The sequence below is a fragment of the Hyperolius riggenbachi genome, chromosome 12 (assembly GCF_040937935.1).
Source record: "Hyperolius riggenbachi isolate aHypRig1 chromosome 12, aHypRig1.pri, whole genome shotgun sequence".
NCBI lineage: Eukaryota > Metazoa > Chordata > Amphibia > Anura > Hyperoliidae > Hyperolius > Hyperolius riggenbachi.
The window spans coordinates 136,737,900-136,763,958 of record NC_090657.1 but is presented as its reverse complement, the minus strand read 5'-3'; the positions used below and the strand labels follow the sequence as shown (position 1 = coordinate 136,763,958).

The following is a 26,059-nucleotide window of genomic DNA, read 5'->3' as shown; positions in this document are numbered from 1 at the left end:
GCACATTGAGCCACGTTGCTACATGTGCACTCACTGCCCAAACAATTGAATGGACATGTTAATATCTTGAATTGCAGTGGTTAAAAAAGTAGAATAAGAAACTTGGATTTTGTTTTAGGCTAGGTTCACAGTGTTCAGTTGCATAACGCATGCGTTATAATGACTGATGTGTCATCACAGTCATCACTGAAACTTTAATACAAAGCCTGCCTGCAGCAAGTTAGAATAAGACAAGACAAATAACATTTATATTGCGCTTTTCTCCTAGCGGGGGCTCAAAGCGCCAGAGCTGCAGCTACTAGGATGTGCTCTATAGGCAGTAGCAGTGTTAGGGAGACTTGCCTGAGGTCTCCTACTGAATAGGTTCTGCTTACTGAACAGGCAGAACAGAGTAACGTGATCAGTTACAGCACAGTACTGTGAACAGCCCCAATAGAATTGTATAGGCAGTGAGTTGACATGCAGAATTATTCTGCAGTGCAACTGACCACTGTGAACAGGGCCTCATACCCCTGGTATTAGCCCCAATCCTCCCTTTTTAGACCTTAATAAGGACATCATATAACCTGGTATAGCATAATTACAGGTGATATAACACCTTTATACCAATAAAAAGCTTTAATATATATCTGTCCTCTTAAAAAATACTCCTATCTTAAGTTACACCATTCAGTTATATATTACATAATTCTGTATACAAGTAAGTGCATCCTAATTCAACGGTGAACGCGCATTTTTTAACCTACTAGCTGCTTCCACAAAAGCCCAACATAGACAATCTTTGAGTAGATTTCCTATATATTTTATATTTTGATTAAATCCTAAAAATTCAAAAATGTATTGGAATCACTCCAATATGAGATAGCTTCATTGCGGTCTACCACAGACATAAAGGGTTTCTGTATCTTTACCTGTAATTTGGATGATTGCATGGTAATGGACTATGTTCTCTTAACACACTTTAAGTGCGTTTCTGGATAACATGCGATAATGAGCACGTAACACAGCAATTGCTCTAGCTATGAAAATAACACACATGGTGCAACCCACAGTGTGAACTTAGGCCCGGTTCACATTAGCGGTGGCCGTCCGGAATCGCCGTGCCGGAGCCGGACCGCTTGCAGAACGGACGGAACGGACGCACGGCAATAGCAATGAAAGCCTATGCGTCCGTTCACATGCGTCCGTTCTGCCGGAGCCGGACCGGATCCGGACTCCGGCGTCCGTTCCAACATGCGCTATTTTTTGGTCCGGCTCCTCCGGCAGCCGTATCCGGGGCGGAGCCGGACTGCACCATCCGGCCAATACAAAGTAATGAGAACCGGAGAGCGCACAACACACTGGCTACAAAAACCGGACGTTCTACCCCACTTCCTATGCATTTTGGATGGGGACCACATGGAGTTCACAGAGTGGGGCAGCAGCGATTTCATGCTGGAGCTCTAGGCAGCAACATGTCTGATATAAGTCTGATAACGAGGAGGCGAACAACAGAGAATTCCCAGGTATACGAAAAATGCCTGGATCCATGGTCCCAACTGCAGTCTCTGTATCCACGGATGGTCTCCACACGTCCACCTGTCTCCAACAATGACCCCAGACCCTTCTGCTGACCTCCCAGACCCCAGGTATTTACAGGTTGTTATCTCCTTAAGAAACCGGATCCGGACCGCAACCGTGTTCACACCGCACGAAAACAGGATGCAAACGGACCGGATCCGGACCGGATCCGGATAGGAACCGTACGGATCAGGTCCGGTCCGGATACGGTGCGGTCCGGACATCCGGTGCGGTTTTGACAAAACCGCAAGTGTGAACGGGGCCTTAGCCCAAGGCCCTGACTGCACAAGGATATTCCATTTCGTATAAGTTTTTCCCTATGTGAATTCTCATGCAAATTTTTGCATACGTCTAGAGTAATTGATGATCATTAGATGAGAAATGGAGGTGTAGTGCAAAAATTGGCTTTAGTTTAGGGGACATCTCATAAAGAACAGTTTTCCAATCACAAGCACCCTGTACAGCACAAAGCATTGTTATTGGCCAAATAGTGCAGGCGTGGTTTACTACAACCTATCTGAAACCTAGCACTTCGAGAGGGTGCTTCTACCTAATCACAATAGTGGACTTTCCCGATGAGATTTCCTGCTGAGTCTTGTAAACTAGACTTGTGCCCAAAAATCTGCAGCAAGCTGTCCCATTTTTTTTCAGGTCGCAATGGACTACAAAAAAAGGCATTGAATGTTAACTATTCCATTGAAACTGCATTGATTTCAGTACTACGATTTCGCAACCGGTGGAAATGGGCCCTAAAGGTACCGTTATCTTTACATGGAAATCTATAGGCAGGGCAGTTTCTAGTCTAAAATGCACCCAGGGTGAGGGTGTAAAAATTGTGCCCCCCCCCCTCAGTCAAACAGACACAGGTCACAAGAAGATCTGCGTACTTAGTAGTGACCAGCCACTCATCCAGGAGGAAGCAGGGACCAGGATAACACACAGGTGAAGAGAGCCCGGAAAGCCGACTCCTTAATGGGCGCCGCGCACTGACAGTCTGCAGTACCACTACAGGACATCAGGTGTCATCACGTGGTGGTGACGTTATGATGACCTGATGTCTAACGCAGGCAGCACAGGAGAAGTCAAGGAAGGTGATCAAGCTGGTAATCTTTCTTCTTCCATTTGGCTACACAACGCTTCACCAGCTCCCTTGCAGTTATGTCCTTCTGCCTGCACCCCCCTTCTACTTGCCAGTCTGCTCCAAGAGCGGTCACCCTGCCTGCACTGCCCAAGAAACGGCCCTGTCTATAGGTAATTTGAGAGAATACAGTATATTGGCTGCCATTGCTGTTTACTCCTCCTGGAAATAACACCAGGAGCCTGACTTATTAAAGCATCCTTAAAACTGGCAATGTTACAAGTGACTTTAAAAACCTAGAATGGATTTAGGGCTCTTTCACACTAAGACATTGCGTTTGATGCAACGTTAAGGTTGCATAATGTGCCCCTAACGCAACCCATGTTAGCTTTGAAGATGGACGTTACATTGAACTGCGTTATGCGTCTCTTGATGCGTACTTTTTGAAGCATATTGATGGAACGAAAACGGCGCATTTAAAGAAAAAAAAAACCTTACTGAGCATGTACAAACATTCTAACTCAGCGAAATACGACTATAACGCACAGCATGCTGCACTTTCATTTAATGTGCTGCATTATACTCCAATGCAACGTGGGCGCTGTGAACAGCCCATTGATTTATCATTACTGTCAGTTGTTCTGCGTTAGGGGCTGCTGTAACGTCGCACTGTGAAAGCAGCCTAAAACAAAAAAAGTGCTGCTGCTAGCTGATAAAAGATTGCAGTCCTCACCTGTCATATTAACACAGCAGGGATTGCTGAAAGGCGAGCAAACGGTACAGCTGTATGATTTCAGTCTCATGCCGGCATCTGCAGTGAGCAGCAGTTTTTTTCTGATAATCACCAGCCATCCTGGATTTAAAAAAAAACAACTAACTTTTATGGCTTGATTTACTAAGACAAGTCTTTCTAGTGGGGTTATAAAAAAAAAATGATTCAGCAAATTTGAACTCAAATTACAGTTGTCTACTGTGATGAGGTTTGCCATTCTCAGCAGAATTCTAATACATTATACTGAGGGTTACTGAGAGGTTTATAATGTAGTGGAGGTGTGTCTCAGGGTGGCCCTAGTTTATTAGAAACAACTCATAGGCCTCGATTCATAAAGCATTTCCGCATGAGGAAATGCTGAAAACGGCTCACTTTACCGACCACACAGCCAAATCTGTATTCATAAAGGCTTTTTCTGCATGAAAAGCCGACATCCACGAGCAGAGTGATAAATCACCGCCTTGCGCTGTGATTATCACAGCAAAAGTAACAAATGTCAATTCATAAAGATTAGAGGTAGCGGTATGCGGACGGGTATTACCGCTACCTCTGATGTGGCGAGAAGCGTGCGGAATCCGTTGCAGTGAATGGGACAGACCTCCCAAGCAGCTGCAGAGAGAACACCGCACGGAGGGATTCCGCCTGCTTCTCCTGTTTCCGCATGTCTCCCGACAGCCTAACGCCTGCCTACAGCGGAGTATCTCCGCACGCCTGTCACAACTAGCTAAATTTTTATGAATTACCACCCTGAAGGCAGAAATACCGACAGCGGTGTTTCCCCGCTCGACTTTCCCCGCTCGCAGGCACTTTTATGAATCGAGGCCTTAGTGGGCACTGAACAAGGCTAAAATCACACCACTGAATTTACTAACCTTATGGGAAATCCTGCTGTGTCAGTATAACAGAGGTTGCAATTTTGTAGCAGGTGTTGATAATGAGTAATAAAGACTCATGCCTTGTGCAGCTAACAGCAATCTCGTAGCAGCTAAGTAATTACACTTACCCAAACCCCAGCTTCCATCAACAGTACACGATCACAAACATGCCTTATGGGGCGGAGCAGTGCTTTTCAGCGCTGCTAGATTTGGGCGCAGCCGGCGCCTCCATAGACTTCAATAGGAATCATTCCTATTGAAGCGCTCAGTGAGTTGCTTAAAAACATAATAATTCGGCCTCCAGCAATCGCTGGAAGCCGAATTATTTCATTCCCCCACTATCCATGTCGGCCTGGAGGGGGAATAGTAATCGGCCCGGACTTGTGCAGAAGCAGGATCAGCTATATACCGCTGTATCCTGCGCCCACGTCTACCGGCGCTGATTTCAAATGTACTCCTTATGGGGAGAGGTTTGTGTTACACATATATACATACATGTGTGTATGTATGCATTTCCAGGTTCACAGTCCTTTCTAAATTGTATACACAAACCCAGTGTCTCCCAAAAACAGCATTTTCTTAAAGAAAACCTGTAACCTTAAAAAAAAAAATTAACTTACTTAAATTAACTTGGTGCAGATGTAGGTACCATCCTGTGCCCACGCCAGTACTCAGGCCTGGAATCCACTAGAAAGCGCAAAGCGCTAGCGATTTGTGATATAGTTGTGCAAGCGGTTTTGGGAGCCATTTCCCTGCTCCTATACATTTCATTAGAATGGAAACACTCCCAAAATGCTGCATGTCCTGCGTTTGTGATTTGCTTAATCGCAATCGCTGTAGTGGAATCTTCCTCATCCATTTACTTTGGCAGAGCGTTTTGGGAAAACGCTAGTGATTTAAAGCGCTCCCTAAACGCTTAAAAAAACGCTCTAGTGGGTTCCAGGCCTCATTCTCCTGTCTCCCGCTGCAGCTCAGTTTTGGCTTCACCGACTTGCAAGTTGATGTCCACTGCACCTGCGCGGCCCTGGCTGTACGCTTCCTCGGTCACACTCTTGTCGACGGGAGCGTCCTGCGCAGGCCAGGTACGAGAAAACCTCGTACTTCGCCTGCACAGGATGCTCCCCGCAAACGAGGATGCGTGCGTCCAGGGCTGCACAGACGCAGTGGCCAGCGACTGAAGAAACTTAGCCGAGGATCCTTGAGTACGGGCACACAAGCACAGGTGGGATGCAGGGGGCTGGCAGAAGCCCCAGATAAGTGAAACTTTTTTTTAAACAAAATTACAGGTTTCCTTTAAAACCTTCCTAGTGGTATGGACAGATATATCCGTCCATACAAAACATGCTGTGAACAGTATAAACGTGCATACACATCAATACTCTCCTGCACTGTATACTAGACCCTTGCTTGACATATTTTGGCAAGTTACAGGGGAAAAAAGTTTTAAAAATAAATTATCACTTTTTGCACAGAAATCCTGGGGAAATTGAACGTCAGGGAGGTTAAAAGGAACCTCAATTAAGAGGGAGTCTGACATTTATTCAATTTTACAACAATACCAGTTGCCTGGCTGTCCTGCTGATTCTGTGTCTGCAATACTTTTAGCCACAGACCATGAATAAGCATGCAGCTCAGATGTTTTTAACAAAATCTGACAAGATTAGTTACATGCTTGTTTCAGGTGTGTGATTCAGACACTACTAAAACATGAAATATCAGCAGGATAGCCAGGCAATTGGTATTGCTTCCCTGGCGTTCAATTTTCCCAGGATGTCTGTGCAAAAAGTGATAAAATTTATTTTTAAAACTTTTTTTTTCCCTGTAACTTGCCAAAATGTGTCAAGCAATGGTCTAGTATACAGTGCAGGAGAGTATTGATGTGTATGCATGTTTATACTGTTCACAGCATGTTTTTATGGATGGATATATCTGTCCATACCACTAGGGAGGTTAAAAGAAAATAAATATGGCAGACTTCATATAACTCTCACTTCAGGTTCCTTTATATTAAGCCAGCAAACTAGAATCTGTGTGAAATATTTGGCTATTGCTATATCAAACTATTATGTACTGTATGTGTTGGCACTAAATTCTAAAAATAAAAAACCTTTGCCCAACACTCTCCCACCACCTAAAAAAAGAAATTCTATATTTGTCAAGGGTGCAAATACATTCATTGTGAAGTCACATATTCATGCACACACACAAAAGGCTCCCATCTGAGCTAACCAGAGGCAGAGCACAAACTGACATTTAAAAGGTAATTTGGGAGGGGCAGACTTCATCATCCCTCCCCTATCATCATTTGATGACTCATAGGGATAATCAATGAGATGACTTCTTGCAGGAATAGGCAAATTCTGTATGCAACTATATGCAACATGAAAATGGACCAATCAATTCCCAAGAAGGTTTACAGTAATTGGCCTATTTTCAAGCCGCATATATTTGCATATAGAGTTTGCAAAATGTTTGCATCTTATTTATTATGCTTTTTGCCTCATTGCCATGTACATACCACCCAGTCCCTCCATAAAAACACTAAACATTCACTAAATTGTTATTTAGGTACTTATCCGTTAGCCGGGCGCATCAAGCAGGTGGCGCTAATTACTATTCCCCCTCCAGGCCGACATGGATAGTAGGGAAAGATGTAACTCTGGTGGAGTTTTGTCGCCACCTAGAGGATGCGCCCGGCTAACGGATAAGTACCATTATTTATATTACTAAGTAGAGATGGCCCGAACCTCCGATTTTTGGTTCGCAAACTTCCGCGAAAGGTTCGGTTTGCGCGAACCGCAATAGACTTCAATGGGGAGGCGAACTTTGAAAACTAGAAACATTTATGCTGGCCACAAAAGTGATGGAAAAGATGTTTCAAGGCGTCTAACACCTGGAGGAGGGCATGGCAGAGTGGGATAGACGCCAAAGTCCCCGGGAAAAATCCGGATTGGACGCAAAGCAGTGTTTTAAGGGCAGAAATCACATTGAATGCTAAATTGCAGGCCTAAAGTGCTTTAAAGGGAACCAGAGGCCCCAGAAAAAAGATTTTATACATACCTGGGGCTTCCTCCAGCCCCATACGCACGGATCGCTCCCACGCCGCCCTCCTCTGCTTCCTGTATCCGGCGGTACCGAGTCCCGTAGTTTCGGCCAGTCGGCGGCAGCACGCAACCAATTGTCCGCATCACAGGGGCTCCCGGCATACCCTTACGCGTGCGGCCGCATACTGCACAGCCGCACGCGTAAGGGTATGGAGGGAGCCCCTGCTCCTGCGGACAATTGGACGCGTCCGCCAGAAGTGACGGGACCCGGTACCAGCCGATCCAGGAAGCGGAGGATGGCGGCGTGGGAGCGATCCAGGCTTATGGGGCTGGAAGAAGTCCCAGGTATGTATAAAATCTTTTTTCTTTTTATTACTATGGCGTCTCTGGTTCCCTTTAACTACTTCCCGACCGCCGTATAGACAAATGGCGGCCGGGAAGCAGACGCCGCAAGGACCGCCGTATTGACAAAATGCGGCGGTCCTTGTTTGGGCATGGGCGGAGCGATCGCGTCATCCGTGACGCGATCCTCCGCCTGTCGCCGCTCACTCGCCACAACATCCCGCCGGCCATACGGAAGCGCCGGCGGGATGTTAACCCGACGATCGCCGCATACAAAGTGTATAATACACTTTGTAATGTTTACAAAGTGTATTATACAGGCTGCCTCCTGCCCTGGTGGTCCCAGTGTCCGAGGGACCACCAGGGCAGGCTGCAGCCACCCTAGTCTGCACCAAGCACACTGATTTTCTCCCCCCCCCGCCCCAGATCGCCCACAGCACCCATCAGACCCCCCCCCTGCCCACCCCCCAGACCCCTGTTTGCACCCAATCACCCCCCTAATCACCCATCAATCACTCCCTGTCACTATCTGTCAACGCTATTTTTTTTTAATACCCCCCCCCTGCCCCCTGCTCCCTCCTGATCACCCCCCAACCCCCCAGATTCTCCCCAGACCCCCCCCCAGACCCCCCCCCCCAATGTACTGTATGCATCTATCCCCCCTGATCACCTGTCAATCACCCGTCAATCACCCATCAATCACCCATCAATCACCCCCTGTCACTGCCACCCATCAATCAGCCCCTAACCTGCCCCTTGCGGGCAATCTGATCACCCCCCCACACCAATAGATCGCCCGCAGATCCGACATCAGATCACCTCCCAAATCCATTGTTTACATCTATTCTCTCCTCTAAACACACACTAATTACCCATCAATCACCCATCAATCACCCCCTATCACCACCTGTCACTTTTACCTATCAGATCAGACCCTAATCTGCCCCTTGCGGGCACCCAATCACCCGCCCACACGCTCAGATTGCCCTCAGACCCCCCCTTATCAATTCACCAGTGCATTCATTACATCTGTTCTTCCCTGTAATAACTGATCACCTGTCAATCACCTGCCAATCACCTATCACCCATCAATCACCCCCTGTCACCCCCTGTCACTGCCACCCATCAATCAGCCCCTAACCTGCCCCTTGCGGGCAATCTGATCACCCACCCACACCATTAGATCGCCCGCAAACCCGCCGTCAGATTACCTCCCAAATGTATTGTTTACATCTGTTATCTTCTCTAAACACCCACTAATTACCCATCAATCACCCCCTATCACTGTTACCTATCAGATCAGACCCTAATCTGCCCCTTGCGGGCACCCAATCACCCGCCTACACGCTCAGATTACCCTCAGACCCCCCCTTATCAATTCGCCAGGGCATTATTCTATCCTTCCCTGTATTAACCCACTGATCACCTGTCAATCACCTGCCAATCACCTATCACCCATCAATCACCCCCTGTCACCCCCTGTCACTGCCACCCAACAATCAGCCCCTAACCTGCCCCTTGCGGGCAATCTGATTACCCACCCACACCAATAGATCGCCCGCAGATGCGACATCAGATCACCACCCAAGCGCAGCGTTTACTCTCCTCTAAACACCCACTAATTACCCATCAATCACCCATAAATCACCCCCTATCACCACCTGTCACTGTTACCCATCAGATCAGACCCTAATCTGCCCCTTGCGGGCACCCAATCACCCGCCTACTCGCTCAGATTACCCTCAGACCCCCCCTTATCAATTCGCCAGTGCAATATTTACATCTGTTCTCCCCTGTAATAACCCACTGATTACCTGTCAATCACCTATCAATCACCCATCAATCACCCCCTGTCACTGCCACCCATCAATCACCCCCTGTCACTGCCACCCATCAATCACCCGCTGTCACTGCCACCCATCAATCAGCCCCTAACCTGCCCCTTGCGGGCAATCTGATCACCCACCCACACCAATAGATCGCTCGCAGATCCGACGTCCGATCACCTCCCAAGTGCAGTTTACACATCTGTTCTCTACCCTAAACACCCACTAATTACCCATCAATCACCCCCTGTCACTGCTACCTATCAGATTAGACCCCTATCTGCCCCTAGGGCACTCAATCACCCGCTCACACCCTCAGAATGCCCTCAGACCCCAGCCCTGATCACCTCGCCAGTGCATTGCTTGCATCTATTCCCCCCTCTAATCACACCTTGAGACACCCATCAATCACCTCCTGTCACCCCCTAGCACATCTACCCATCAGATCAGGCCCTAATTTGCCCCGTGTGGGCTCCTGATCACTCGGCCAAACCCTCAGATCCCCCTCAGACCCCCTTCCGATCACCTCCCCAGTGCATTGATTGCATCTATTTTCCCCTCTAACCACCCCCTGAGACACCCATCAATCACCTCCTGTCACCCCCCTAGCACTCCTATCCATCAGATCAGGCCCAATACAACCTGTCATCTAAAAGGCCACCCTGCTTATGACCGGTTCCACAAAATTCGCCCCCTCATAGACCACCTGTCATCAAAATTTGCAGATGCTTATACCCCTGAACAGTCATTTTGAGACATTTGGTTTCCAGACTACTCACGGTTTTGGGCCCGTAAAATGCCAGGGCGGTATAGGAACCCCACAAGTGACCCCATTTTAGAAAAAAAGACACCCCAAGGTATTCTGTTAGGTGTATGACGAGTTCATAGAAGATTTTATTTTTTGTCAAAAGTTAGCGGAAATTGATTTTTATTGTTTTTTTTCCACAAAGTGTCACTTTCCGCTAACTTTTGACAAAAAATAAAATCTTCTATGAACTCACCATACTCCTAACAGAATACCTTGGGGTGTCTTCTTTCTAAAATGGGGTCACTTGTGGGGTTCCTATACTGCCCTGGCATTTTAGGGGCCCTAAACCGCGAGGAGTAGTCTAGAAAACAAATGCCTCAAAATGACCTGTGAATAGGACGTTGGGCCCCTTAGCGCACCTAGGCTGCAAAAAAGTGTCACACATGTGGTACCGCCGTACTCAGGAAAAGTAGTATAATGTGTTTTGGGGTGTATTTTTACACATACCCATGCTGGGTGGGAGAAATTTCTATGTAAATGGACAATTGTGTGTAAAAAAATCAAACAATTGTCATTTACAGAGATATTTCTCCCACTTAGCATGGGTATGTGTAAAAATACACCCCAAAACGCATTCTACTACTTCTCCTGAGTACGGCGGTACCACATGTGTGGCACTTTTTTACACCCTAAGTACGCTAAGGGGCCCAAAGTCCAATGAGTACCTTTAGGATTTCACAGGTCATTTTGCGACATTTGGTTTCAAGACTACTCCTCACGGTTTAGGGCCCCTAAAATGCCAGGGCAGTATAGGAACCCCACAAATGACCCCATTCTAAAAAGAAGACACCCCAAGGTATTCCGTACGGAGTATGGTGAGTTCATAGAAGATTTTATTTTTTGTCACAAGTTAGCGGAAAAAGACACTTTGTGAAAAAAAACTATTAAAATCAATTTCCGCTAACTTGTGACAAAAAAATAAAAACTTCTATGAACTCACCATACTCCCAACGGAATACCTTGGGGTGTCTTCTTTCTAAAATGGGGTCATTAGTGGGGTTCCTATACTGCCCTGGCATTTTAGGGGCCCTAAACCGCGAGGAGTAGTCTTGAAACAAAAATGACCTGTGAAATCCTAAAGGTACTCATTGGACTTTGGGCCCCTTAGTGCAGTTAGGGTGCAAAAAAGTGCCACACATGTGGTATCGCCGTACTCGGGAGAAGTAGTATAATGTGTTTTGGGGTGTATTTTTACACATACCCATGCTGGGTGGGAGAAATACCTCTGTAAATGACAATCTTTTGATTTTTTTACACACAATTGTCCATTTACAGAGGTATTTCTCCCACCCAGCATGGGTATGTGTAAAAATACACCCCAAAACACATTGTACTACTTCTCCCGAGTATGGCGATACCACATGTGTGGCACTTTTTTGCACCCTAACTGCGCTAAAGGGCCCAAAGTCCAATGAGTACCTTTAGGATTTTACAGGTCATTTTGAGAAATTTCGTTTCAAAACTACTCCTCACGGTTTAGGGCCCCTAAAATGCCAGGGCAGTATAGGAACCCCACAAATGACCCCATTTTAGAAAGAAGACACCCCAAGGTATTCCGTTAGTAGTATGGCGAGTTCATAGAAGATTTTATTTTTTGTCACAAGTTAGCGGAAATTGATTTTAATTGTGTTTTTTCACAAAGTGTCATTTTCCGCTAACTTTTGACAAAAAATAAAATCTTCTATGAACTCACCATACTCCTAACGGAATACCTTGGGGTGTCTTCTTTCTAAAATAGGGTCATTTGTGGGGTTCCTATACTGCCCTGGCATTTTAGGGGCCCTAAACCGTGAGGAGTAGTCTTGAAACGAAATTTCTCAAAATGACCTGTGAAATCCTAAAGGTACTCATTGGACTTTGGACCCTTTAGCGCAGTTAGGGTGCAAAAAAGTGCCACACATGTGGTATCGCCGTACTCAGGAGAAGTAGTATAATGTGTTTTGTGGTGTATTTTTACACATACCCATGCTGAGTGGGAGAAAGATCTCTGTAAATGGACAATTGTGTGTAAAAAAAATTAACAAATTGTCATTTACAGAGATATTTCTCCCACCCAGCATGGGTATGTGTAAAAATACACCCCAAAACACATTATACTACTTCTCCTGAGTACGGCAATACCACATGTGTGGCACTTTTTTGCAGCCTAACTGCGCTAAGGGGTCCAAAGTCCAATGAGCACCTTTAGGCTTTACAGGGGTGCTTACAATTTAGCACCCCCCAAAATGTCAGGACAGTAAACACACCCCACAAATGACCCATTTTGGAAAGTAGACCCTTCAAGGTATTCAGAGAGGGGCATGGTGAGTCCGTGGCAGATTTCATTTTTTTTTGTCGCAAGTTAGAAGAAATGGAAACTTTTTTTTTTTTTTTTCTCACAAAGTGTCATTTTCCGCTTACTTGTGACAAAAAATAATATCTTCTATGAACTCACTATGCCTCTCAGTGAATACTTTGGGATGTCTTCTTTCCAAAATGGGGTCATTTGGGGGGTATTTATACTATCCTGGAATTCTAGCCCCTCATGAAACATGACAGGGGGTCAGAAAAGTCAGAGATGCTTGAAAATGGGAAAATTCACTTTTTGCACCATAGTTTGTAAACGCTATAACTTTTACCCAAACCAATAAATATACACTGAATGGGTTTTTTTTAATCAAAAACATGTTTGTCCACATTTTTCGCGCTGCATGTATACAGAAATTTTACTTTATTTGAAAAATGTCAGCACAGAAAGTTAAAAAAATCATTTTTTTGCCAAAATTCATGTCTTTTTTGATGAATATAATAAAAAGTAAAAATCGCAGGAGCAATCAAATAGCATCAAAAGAAAGCTTTATTAGTGACAAGAAAAGGAGCCAAAATTCATTTAGGTGGTAGGTTGTATGAGCGAGCAATAAACCGTGAAAGCTGCAGTGGTCTGAATGGAAAAAAAGTGGCCGGTCCTTAAGGGGTAGAAAGCCCTAGGTCCTCAAGTGGTTAAGGCTGCTTTCACAGTAAGACGTTACAGGTGCACGTTAGAGCAGCCTGTAACGCAGCCCACCGCACAGCAATGAAAAATCAATGGGCTGTTCACAGTGCACACGTTGCGTTACAGGGTAACGCAGCACGTTTAAATAAAGTGCTGCATGCTGTGCGTTCTACGCGGCTAAGCCGCGTTAGACTGTTTGCACATGCTCAGTAATGTTGGAGGAGGAGGTCTCCCCTCCTCCTCCGCGGCCAGCCACATGGCTAATTAATATTCACTGCACTGTGATGTGCAGTGTTTACTTTCCAGGAGCGGCCACTCTGTGCGGCGAATGGCTGGCGAGACCACGTGATGCGGATCACGTGGTCTCCGCATCCCAGTGCACAAAAAAGGTGCACCAAGAGCTGCATAACGCAGCTCTAGGTAGCGTCCTGCTCCAACACCACCAGGCGTTGCGTTAGGGGCACGTTATGCGACCTATAACGTCCCCTAAAACGCATTGTCCTGGTGGGAAAGCAGCCTTAAACATCTTGCATGTGTATACATCAATCAGGGAGTGTAATTAGAGTACTGCTTCACGACACACCAAACGCACTGTGTAACGCACCGCAAACAGCTGTTTGCGTAGTGACGGCCGAGCTGGACTGGTGCGCACCATGGCGAGAGTGCTGGATGTGGCGGTTTTCAAGCCCATATGGTCGCTGGGCTGTGGTAGCTCAATGATAGAACAACAGTGACTGTCCAGCTGATCAAATTTGGTCTGTCCACAATGAAGCAACGACCTTATTATCTTCTTGTATGTAGGTAGGCATAGGTTGGTGCCCCAGTATAGGTAGGTAGGCATAGATAGGTGTCCCAGTAGTTAGATAGGCATAGGTAGAAGTCCCAATATAGGTAGGTAGGCATAGGTAGGTGTCCCAGTATAGGTAGATAGGTGTCCTCGTATAGGTAAGTAGGTGCCCCAGTAGTTAGGTAGGCATAGGTAGGTGTCCCAGTATAGATAGTTAGGCAGGGCCTGGCTGGCACAGTAATAGCAATTACCAAGGTCCAGCTGCAACAGATAGGGCTGTATAATGCAGTGTCAGTGGGCAACACAAAAAAAAAACAACACATCAGGAGAACATTAGCTCTCAAAAGAGCTGTTGATGGGTGCTATTTTAGCAATAACAATCAGCCTGGAGCAAGCCTACAAGAGCCTAACTAATTTTTCCCTATGAGAGTCTGCCAGCAGCTGTCCCTTAACTAGTTAATGCAGGCACACGAGTGAGTGTAATGGCCAGCGCTGCCTACCTTTTATAAGGGGGGGAGTGGCTCCAGGAGAGAGTGTAGCCTAATGTGCCTGCTGACTGTGATGTAGAGGGTCAAAGTTGACCCTAATGGCGCACTATAGGGTCGAACCAAACTTCTGGAAAAGTTTGCGTTACATGGCAAACACGAACCACCGGAAGTTCGCCTGGAACCGTTCGCTGGCGAACCGTTCTGGCCATATCTATTACTAAGTACCATCCATTATCACTTCCTGGATCTAGCAGTATGGTCAGCATGCATGACTATATTTCCCATGATACACATGATTCTGCATTCTTGTCAGCGTCCAAACGTGTTGTATAAACTACAGCTCCCACAATGCATTGGCATCAGAGCCAGATTAAGACCATGCAGGGCCCCAAGCAGAATAATAAATTTAGGCGCCCCCTCCCCCCCCCCCCCCACACTGTTGAAAGGATGTCTCCCCAGCATACAGCATCTCACAGTAGTGAGTGCAATGCTCACTTCTTTGTAAATATTCTATTTCATCTTTTCATGGAACAGACCGCACTGAAGATATGACGCTGTGATACTCTGTAGAGCAGTCGGTGTACAGCTTTTCTAACAGTGTAAGGTTATTTGCTGTGCAATAACATCAACGCACAGCCATTAACCTCCCTAGCGTTCTGGACGAGCTAGGCTCGTCCAGAGACGCCGGAGGCCACCGCTCAGGCCCTGCTGGGCCGATTTGAATTTTTTTTTTTTGAAACACGCAGCTAGCACTTTGCTAGCTGCAGCTAGCACTTAGCTAGCTGCGTGTTTTCTCCGATCGCCGCCGCTACCCGCCGCATAATAGGGTCCCCCCAGACCCCGTGCGCAGCCTGGCCAATCAGTGCCAGGCAGCGCTGAGGAGTCTATCGGGACTCCCTATGACGTCACGACGGGGAAAGGCCTCAAGGAAATCCCGTTCAGAACGGGATTTCCTGACGGGCATAGGCGCCGGCGGCGATCGGAAGGGTGGGTGGGAATTGGCAGGGAGGGGGGTATCATGTAGCTAGTACTAGGCTAGCTACATGATTAAAAAAAATAATTAGGTATAAAAACCATGCGCAGCCGCAGAACGCCCAGCAGGTTAAAGGACAACTGTAGCGAGAGGTATGTGGAGGCTACCATATTTATTTACTTTTAAGCAATACCAGTTTCCTGGCTTTCCTGTTGATCCTCTGCCTCAAATATATTTAGCCACACTCCCTGAACAAGCATGAACCTGAACAAGCTTGTTTCTGGTGCGATTCAAACACTACTGCAGCCAAATAGATCAGCAGGGCTGCCAGGAAACTGGTATTGTTTAAAAGAAAATAAATATGGCAGCCTCCACATACTTCTCACTACAGTTGTCCTTGAATGTCTAAGCCACTGGCAACAAATGTGAATACAGCCAGGCAGATATAAAGGGAACAAGAAAAATTAAAAAAGATTTTATACATACCTGGGGCTTCGTCCAGCCCCATCAGCATGGATCGCTCCCACGCCGCCGTCCTCCGCTGCCTCTATTGCTGGTACCGGGTCTTGTCACTTCCGCAGGACGCGGCCGATTGTATGCATGCACAGGGGCTCCCTCCATCTCGCCCGCGCCTGCCTTACGCATGTGCCTGCACAGTACAGAGTACATTTTGTACACAATGCATGTAGTGCATTACCATACTGAAACCCATTTTACTGCAATGCTACTGCTGCACTGTAAACATTGCATAGGTGGTGCATTGCAGTGCAATAAGCTATAGATCACTATATCTCAAGGTACTCCTATTATATGCAGGTTACCTGCAAAATGGATGCAAAATGGATGAGCTCCCATAATAAGGTCAATGGCTCACACATCCCCATAACGACTTTAAAAAGAACCCGAGGTGTAAAGACCTATGGAAGCTGTCATATTTATTTCCTATAAAAACAATACCAGTTGCCTGGCAGTGCTGCTCATCTTTCTGGTCAGTAGGGTCTAAATCACACACCTGTAACAAGTATGTCAGATTTGTCATAAACATCTGAGCTGCATGCTTGTTCAGAGTATGTGGCTTAAAGTATTACAGGCAGAGGATCATCATTACAGCCAGGCAATGTGCATTATTTAAAGGGAAACAAACATGTCAGCCTCCGTATCCCTCTCACCTCACCCTCCATATCCTTCTCCCTTTAAGGGCTGAGACCTACTACAGGTGCTTTGCAAAAACACAAAGTGACTGCGATTTGTATAATTGTGGAAGTGCCATGATTTCCCAGAGCTACTGTGATTTGGCTTCTGTGGCAACTATTGCGATTGTTCCGGGGTCGCTACCAAACTGCAAACAGTGTTTTGTGATCACAACGCTGCTTGTGGAACCACCCCCATCGATCCACTAGCTTTGTCCATCGCCAGCAATTGGTAATAGAGGCCAAAGCAAGCCTAGTGGGTCCCAGCCCTAAGAGAAGACTGGGAGCCGGAGATATGCATCCCCCTGCATAAGGCTCACCCCTGTGTATTTCTTAGATTCCTGGACGTGGGTTATTGCTGCACCAGATGTGGTGGGGTTTTCTGTTTTTAACATCCTCCTCCCCTTATAGATCTGGGTTTCCCCTATTCCTTTGTACTGCCCTTCCCGCTTTCCAGTTAGCCTTAAAGTGTAGCCGCCGGAGAGATACGTAGAAAGTGCACTTCCCTTGCGGCAGACTGGCCGAAGTTACAGTACCCGGTACTGAAGAAGGAGAAGACTGAGTATGGCGGCGTGGGAACAATCCGTGTACATGGTGCTGGAGGAAGCCCCTAGTATGTATAAAACTTTTAGTTTTAAATGTCTCTGGTTTCCTTTAAATAAACCTAAATGTTTTTTTTTTCATTCCTTTACTTACGTTATTATGAATGGACATGGCCCCCAATCGGGGTCCTGTCCATTCATTCTAGGCGATGCGATTGGTTCTGGGAAACCTTGGTTCAATTCCCCAATTGCCAACACGGAAATGCCACCTTCCCCCCACCGATATAAATGGTATCTATATACAGTCGGCCAGATAGCCAGGCAACTGGTATTGCTTAACCATTTCAGTCTATTTTGTTGATCCTCTGCCTCCGGTACTTTTAGCCATAGACCCTGAACAAGCATACAGCAGATCCTCTCTTTTATACATTTTTTGTCAAATCTACCAGGATTAGCTGCATGCTTGTTTTAGATGTGCGATTAAGACACTACTGCAGCTAAATAGAGCAGCAGGACTGCCAAGCAACAGGTATTGTTTTAAAGAAAATAAATATGGCATCCTCCATATACATCTCGCTTCAGGTTCCCTTTAAGCCATGCTTCCTGATTCAGCAGGGAGGCATGGATTCGGATGATGATACATCATCATCATTTTTCCACATTTTGGGTCTGCAGACAATTCTTTTGACTTCATGCTTTGTGCTCTGACATGATGAAATGTCAACTGTGGGGCCTTATATAGAGAGGTGTGTGCCTTTCCAAATCATGTCCAATCAACTAAATTTACCACAGGTGGACTCCAATTAAGCTACAGAAACATCTCAAGGATGATCAGGGGAAACAGGATGCACCTCAGCTCATTTTTAAGCCTCATAGCAAAATCTCATTGTTCTTCTATTTTTTTTTTTTTTTTATAAATTTGCCAAAACCGCAAGTAATTTTTTTCACATTGTCATTATGGGGGGGGGGTTGTGTGTAGAATTCTGAAGGAAAAAATGAATTGAATCCATTTTGGAATAAGGCTGTAACATAAAATGCATTGTTTCACTGTATTTTTTGGGGGGGAGATGACTACTACCTTGGACTACCCTGATCCATCTGGGGATAGATGACAATATTTGCCCTAGGCATTTATAGCGATTCCCTGTGTGTATATTGTGCACTACAAATGGCTCCTCCGGTGGTCATTTCTTCTACTTCTGGGTCCTTCTATGTTTATTGTCTAGCTATTATGCCAATCCATTGGTATAACAGTATTTCTGAGTCTTTAAATGTGCAGAAGAGTTAACTGGCTGCATGCTTTCTCTAGATTATGGACTTAGAGTACATTCACTAGTGCCAGGCAGGTGATTGGTGTTATTATATCATCACTGTTATTCAGAAAAATATGAATTACATAGGCTATGTACAGGGTTTTTTTTTTTTTGCAAAAACGTATCATCTGCTCGCTCAGTAGATGTGATCAAGTGATTCAATATTCAAAATTCTTCTCAAGGGGTATTTATGAAGAAGCATATGATCAGTTTGATCAGATGATTGTTTTGTTAAAGAGGAACTGTAACCAAGGATTGAACTTGACCCCAATCAGTATTTGATACTCCTTTTCCCATCTTTACCTTTGCTTGAATAGATTGTCAGGGGGGGGGGTCTATATAGCTAATATGGTGGCAAAACCCCACCCACAGTGTGATGTTAGGACCATAGACTTGACAGCTTCCTGTCTGTGAGCCTTGTCGCATTTTTCCCCCTTTTCGCTAACGTTCCTCTTTAAGCTAGACACATTTCAATATTTCTTTTTCTTTTTTCTTCACTGAATAAAACTTTGTGGTGTTACAGAACAGTACGTCTTTCAAGTACAGCACTAACAACATTGAGAGTAAAGGCAGCCATACACTGGTCGATGTGCCATCAGATCGACCAGCTGACAGATCCCTATCTGATCGAATCTGATCAGATAGGGATCGTATGGCTGCCTTTACTGCAAACAGATTGTGAATCGATTTCAGCCTGAAACCGATCACAATCTGTTCAGCTGCTCCTGCCGCCTGTCCCCCCCCCCCCCCCGTATACATTACCTGATGCTGGCTCCGGGTCCTCTTCTCCGCATCTTCTAAGCGCTGCACCCGCTCCATCCCGGCGCTTCCTGTGTCACTCCGTGACCAGGAAGTTCAAATAGAGCGCCCTCTATTTGAACTTCCTGGGTCACTGCAGTGACCCAGGAAGCGCCGGGATGGAGCGGGTGCAGCGCTGAGAAGATGCGGAGAAGACGCCCGGGAGCCCGCATCAGGTAATGTATTTTTCATCGGATCGGCCGCCGCTAGTGACGCGCACTTTAACCGCGGGCGATCGAGGGTAATTTCCCGCACGGCGCGATCGACGGACCGATCCGATTTCGGGAGGAAATCGGATCGTCAGCGGCGTTTACCGCGAACGATTGGCAGCAGATTCGATCCCAGGATCGAATCTGCTGTCGAAACGGCCGGGAATCGGGCCAGTGTATGGCCACCTTTACTTGCACGGGGAGAAAAGCCACACCCCTTCTCCCCTTGCACTAACCCTTTTGCAGGGCTAGAGACTCTTGCCCATGATTATGATCCACAATACATGCTGCAGTTTTCGCAACAAAAGCAGTGTGCAGCACAGTGTATAAGAAAAGCACTGTCCGTATGGTAGTAGGGCAAGCTATGCAGCAACCACAGCTGCTGAAGAAACACACAATAGAGTAACCCTTAAAGAAATCCTGAACTGAAAATTAAAAGTCAAAATAAACATACACACATCATACTTACCTCCCATGTAGTCTACTCATCAATCTCTTTCTCCTCTCCTGCATCCTGTTTGTCCACTGGGATCAAAGGAATTCTCCGTCCTCCATTTTGAAAATGGCCATTACCCCATAACAGCTTTCTGGTCAGTACACTGTTAAACTAACATTGCCCTCTTGAGCAATAGGGAAACCTGGACATTACCTGGCAATTCAGCTGTGTTCTCAGCTATAACTGACAGCAACTGATATATAACTGACAGCAACTGATATATTTCAGTTCTGACAAAATGTTGTCAGAACTGGAAGGGATTATTGTCAGAATACAATGGTGAGCTTCTGAGAGGAACTGATGGCAAGGTAACTATGCAATGTTCATTTGAATATACCTCAAGTGTTTATTTTAAATAATTTTACTCAGTTCAGGTTCCCTTTAAAAAGGTTGATGTGGCTAGGAAATGTGAAGATAGAGGGTGTGTGCACAAGACTATGGCCCATAAACATATACTGTACAATTAACTTTTTCTCCTAGGTGATATTTTCAAACTTGTCAGTAAAATGCCTTCTAAACCAGCAAGCAAGAAAATACTCAAAATTATTCTGATAGTACTTGTTCACCTACATTTTAGTACTTTTTTTAATTGCAAAGTGCTGAAAAGTTATTCTAAATAGAAGTTGAAAAATTATCTCCTAGGAGAAAATACAAGAGAAAAACTTAATTGCATATGGGCCTATATGGCACCCCACACAGAATATACATTTACACTGGCCCAGCCCTTGAGGAAGAAGTGCAGCTCTCCCTATACTACACACTGCAAAACTAGTCTTCCCTGACTCAATGTTATACTACAAAGCCAGCATATAAGAAAGCCCTCTTTATTGGCCATTCTTAACCAGCTGACCATAGTTTACAAACTATGCAGGGCATTGTAGGACAAATGTTTCTCCTGGCAGACAAGCACAATAATTTATGAACATGTAAATCACGGCACAAACTTCATCCTTAATTGTTTTATTGAATAAGCTGGAAAGTCAAATGATTTGGTGGTATGCATGGCCAACTTAAGTTTTTGGCTGGATTATGATCATTCAGGTTTTTGGGGATTTAGCCTACTTAAGTGAATAACTGTGAACACATCAAAAGGATGGCACAGCGTATGTGGACTTTAAAATGTTTAAAAAAAAATATGTTTCTTAATATTTGTTGTTTACCAATATCAACAGCTGCTTATCATGTAAATTAACGTATTTGGTATTGTATGCACGGCTGTCACTTGTCATTCGGTTGTCTACCACAGCACTGTTTATATACAGTGAAGATGCTGAATGTGTTGTGCTGATTAGCTTTGCAGTTTCTCATGCGGCAGTTATGAAGCTATAAGGAGAGCAACTCATCAGCGCTTTATGAATCACATTGATCACAGGGACACAAAGGGCCCAATCCAGTTCACTATTTTTCCTAAATTTTCTTCTAGGAGATTATTTTTTAATATTTTTTATCTGCTTAAATAACTTTTCAGGACTTTGCTGAAAACATAGGAGTAAGTAAGTGAAAAAGTACTGTTAGAATTATTTTGAGTATTTTATTGACTGCTGGTGGGTGGTTTAAAGGGCATTTGATTGATAAGATGTGAAAATTCACCTAAGCTTAGGAGAAAAAGTATTGGGAAGTCTTGTCGAAGTCTGTTTTTTCCTCAGAACTTTATTGTATGAGGAGAAAATAAACTGCTGGGAACAGCAAATATGTTCTCTGCAAAACAAAACAAAAAGTTTTTTTAAGCGTTGAAAATTAATTAATAAAATAACAAATATACCAATAAATACTTTATTATGAAATAATAAATGCATTCAACATTAAATTGTTAATAAAATATTACTGCAGAAACAAAACAATCTTATATGAAATAACATATATCTCATTAATAATACTGTTATTGCTGTATAATTTTTATAACCATAATAATACCTGATTTCTGCACTTCTAAAAAACAGTTTTTGTGTTGTCAATATTTTTTCTTTTTGTGCGTTCAATTTCTTTTTTTTTGTTTATTTAATGGTTGGTTTTGAATATACAACACAAAAAGAAAGCCCTTGGGTAAATTATGTAAGAAGTGAAAAAAATAACCTGATACTGTAGGGAGGAGGGAAATCTCTTCTTGTTGGTAGACCTACCCCTCCTCGATGCTGTCAGATTTTTTTCCCCACTGACACTTCCCAAAGACAGCATGTTGCCCTATTAGCTAAAGTTATGTTGTTTCCTCCTTTACATCAAAACAGATATTTCTTCTGTGATTCTGTTTGGTGCCTGTGTTGAGAATGTTGTATTACAAGATAAGTGAGTATCGCAAAACAGTGTATGTTTGTATGTATATAAATATGTGTGTCTTTTTAATTTTATGTATGAAAAAGTATTTCAGTTACCTCTCTGGACTATCTTTTACCATACAATTATACCTCCAGTGTAAGAAACTTCATCTAAAGATGGCTTTATAAAAGTCACCAAAACTATTGAATGAATATATATACTGTATATATTAGTATTTATTTAGCACTGACATCTTCCACAGCGCTGTACACTTTATACACAGTAGTCTTCTCCCTTAACTCATTGTGAACTAACAGGCTCTGGCCCCTTAACCATTTCCTTTTTTAGATTTCTCACTTCCTGATCACTGTGATTGGCTCTGAGGTATGGAACTCAGCTGTCTTCAGAGAGCTGCCTTTAGAGACAGAGTTTTGTGCCAGTGGTGGTGCGTGATTGCGTCCCACGCACGGTAGTCAAGTCAGCGCCGTTAAATCTATACTGCACCAGACTTAGGCAGCCACAAGTGCGGTGTAGTTTTAACTGCACACGGTCCCAAAGTGGTTAATTGTCCCTCAGAGGGGCTCACAATCTACATTAGGCATATATCCATCATACTTTATAGCCAAATTAAGGGGAGAGCCAATATATATATTAGAATCCCTCTATAGTAAACTCCAAGGGACCAGGAATAGTAGTTTACTATATCATATATTATACAGGCACATTTGCTGGGCTCTGAGGACTAAGTTTACTATATCCAGTGGTTCACTATATCAGAGTTTACTATAAATCTAGCAAATTAGTAAGTCAAATTGCTGGTTGTTCCAATTTTAAGGAATTTTGTTATCACTGAAAGAGGTGGGTATCATATACAAATGACCTATATGAATAAAGTTCATGTTAGCAGGGGCATATAACTATCCCAGCAGCAAAATCCCCCCCCCCCCCGATGGTGCTCTGTGTGCGCTGCCTCCCCAACGTGTCTCTCTGCCCGATCAAACCCCCCGCCACCCCCAAACCTGAAACAGTAGTGCAGCAGCTTCATAGTATATTTCCCTCTGGTAGCAGGACAAACCCCCTTCACTTCTCCAGTGTTGCCGCTGTGCAGTCAATCACCTAGCTTCTCCAGACACTGCGATAGGTGATAGGCTCCACTTAAGAGGAAGTGAAGAGGACATGTCCTGCTCCCGGAACAATATACAGTATGATGCTCAGGCTTTGGGTTACCTCCCCCACCTGCAGGAGTCATGGGGGATTTTGTTAAAACCCTGCATGGTAGAGCGTTTTTGATATGTATAATAAGCAAAATGGCATGTAGCACACACAGGACATGCTTGAGGGTTGCTTTATATCAAATGGCCTTTAAAAAAATGGTTTTATCTAAAAAGGCATCAAGGCTTGCCTATTTACCCCCAGTAGATTAACCTCAATAAGAATTAAATGAAATAATCCATTTCTTTGACTGCTGACATTTTTATGTTTGTCTTCAAGGTTTTTGCAGGCAGAATGGTGCTTCTTACGTTTGCCTTTTTAATTTTGAGGTTGCTTTCTTTGTTGGACAGGCTTTTCATCATTTAGTACAGAATGGATTTTTTGCTTTCATCTACTGTCTGTCCAAAGGGTATTTTAAGGATATGAATACACAGACCTCACCATGTGTCTTTTTGTGTACAGATTTCAGTTTGCTGTATGTCTTTCTCTTGCAGGTTTGGAGAAGCTGTTAATGGAAATCTAGTGGTGGGAACGCTGGCCTGGCCATCACCTTGGGTCATTGTTATCGGCTCTTTCTTCTCCACATGTGGAGCTGGTTTGCAGAGCTTGACAGGAGCTCCTCGACTCTTGCAAGCCATATCTCGAGATGGCATTGTGCCGTTCCTCAGGGTGAGTCAGACCTGCCTCACAATAGTACAAAAGCTGAGTGCTGAAAAGAAAGTACATTCAAATGTTCCATGAAGGCAGACTGTACTGGAGAAAAAAATACCTCAGTATAGCAACAGAACATTTTATATTTTATGGTTATATTTCATTCCTGTTTATGGTACGCTATTCTGTTCGGAACCACTGACAAACTTTTCTTTGTGTCTTTTTTCTTCTTCTTTATTTACAAAGAGCTTGAATGAAAATCATGCTTATTAGAGGAAACAGGAAGTGAAAGGCTAAGGCTACATTCACAGTGGGGTGTTATGCCTGCATTGTAATGCGGAGCATTGCAGTGCAAAAACAGTGCGGTGTTCACAGTGTGGCCATTGCAGTGCCGTCTAATGGAATGCATGTAGTGCGTTACCACCAAACGCAGTGACCGTGAAGAATACTTTTTATTGACGCAACGTTTGGATAACGTTGGGTATGACTTTTACATTCCGTTGGATTCCTGCTTTATAAGGAATGCCTTAGGGTAAGTTCACATTGCATTCATTGTAATATGCATACGACACATCGCAACAGATTTCACAATAAACAGCTCCTGGTAATGCACGTGATGCAACAAACAATATCATATTGCAATTCATTCGTAATGCAGGCAATACATGCATGTTGTTCAGTAGCGCATGGCTCGGCTCACGTTATTATAATGGGACCGGGAGCCCATGCATCGATGCGAATTGGCCCATTGTGGCACCAGTGCAACTTATTTGTATGCAACACACACAATGTGAACGTACCCTTATGCTTTCTCTGACTGCCAGGCTTATCCTCTGCCCTTAATATCTTGTGAATAATGCATCCAAAGTGAGTATATTACTCAACTGCTCCACTGGCTGAAGGCTTGTTGCAGACAAAACTGAAGCCAAAAGATCAGCATAAAGACAAGGTAACTTTATTTTTAAAATGAAATAAAGATAGCAAACTCCACATTCCTCTGACTACCGATCCCCTTTATTTTAATTGCACAAACAGATATTATGTATGTTAATAGGGATCGGCACACTTCCTCTCTCTCTTTTGGTCTGTTGGATTTTTAATCATCTTTGAAATGCATTACTTTTTTACCTGAGGGCCGCACTTCATATTAAGATAAATCTCGCAGGCCAGGACACATACATATAAAAATTAAATATGAATCTTTAACATTTCTCTAGTTAACACGGCGTTGGAAAAGGAAAGAAAATGACAAACCAAGAATTGTTGTACTCACCATTTGATGCCCATTTTCTTAATGCAAAGTTTGCAGCTTTTTTTCGGAAACTAATTTCTGAATATGGAGCTCCAAATTCCCTGTTCCCTTGTGTCCTCCTTTGTCCTTGCTGTGTCCCCCTCTGTCCTTCCAGTGTCATTTCTGTCTCCCCCTCTGTCATTCCAGTGTCCCCATGAGTCTTTTCTCTCTCCCCCTCTTTAAAATGTGTCCACCTGTATCCTGTCTCCTCCTGTGCCACGATCACTCACCCTTGGTCCTGAGCTTCAGCGCGTGTAAGTAACTTCAGAGGCTGCCTTCAGATCCCTGCAGCCTGATATGAAGGGTGCACTGCCAATCACGGATGCCGGATGCTGCTGCTCTGTTACAGATGATTCTTTCTGGATTTTAGGGTCTAAAAGCATTTTTTTGTGATGTCAGGAGAAAATCATACCCCAGGGAAAATTCCTGCAGCCCCTGCAGAGAACTCGCAGCCCTGCATTTCTTACTCCTGTCCTCCAGGTGGTGCTCTACGCCCTGTGGTGAGATTGCACTCTGTCTTCACAGGACAGACATGCGATCTCACCCAAAGGATTGAGAGTCTCCAAGGACATGAAGAAGT

At 44.5% G+C, this 26,059-nt stretch overlaps 1 protein-coding gene across 4 annotated transcripts in view; it reads left to right on the top strand.

Annotated features, from left to right (window-relative positions):
• SLC12A5 (solute carrier family 12 member 5) overlaps positions 1-26,059 on the top strand; it is a 223,109-nt gene that overhangs the window by 146,377 nt on the left and 50,673 nt on the right. For all 4 annotated transcript variants that reach the window (XM_068263355.1, XM_068263356.1, XM_068263354.1 and 1 more), the window contains exons 11-12: positions 22,298-22,355; positions 24,032-24,206. In XM_068263355.1, coding sequence (XP_068119456.1) covers positions 22,298-22,355; positions 24,032-24,206 — 233 coding nt within the window. The remainder of the gene's footprint in view (positions 1-22,297; positions 22,356-24,031; positions 24,207-26,059) is intronic.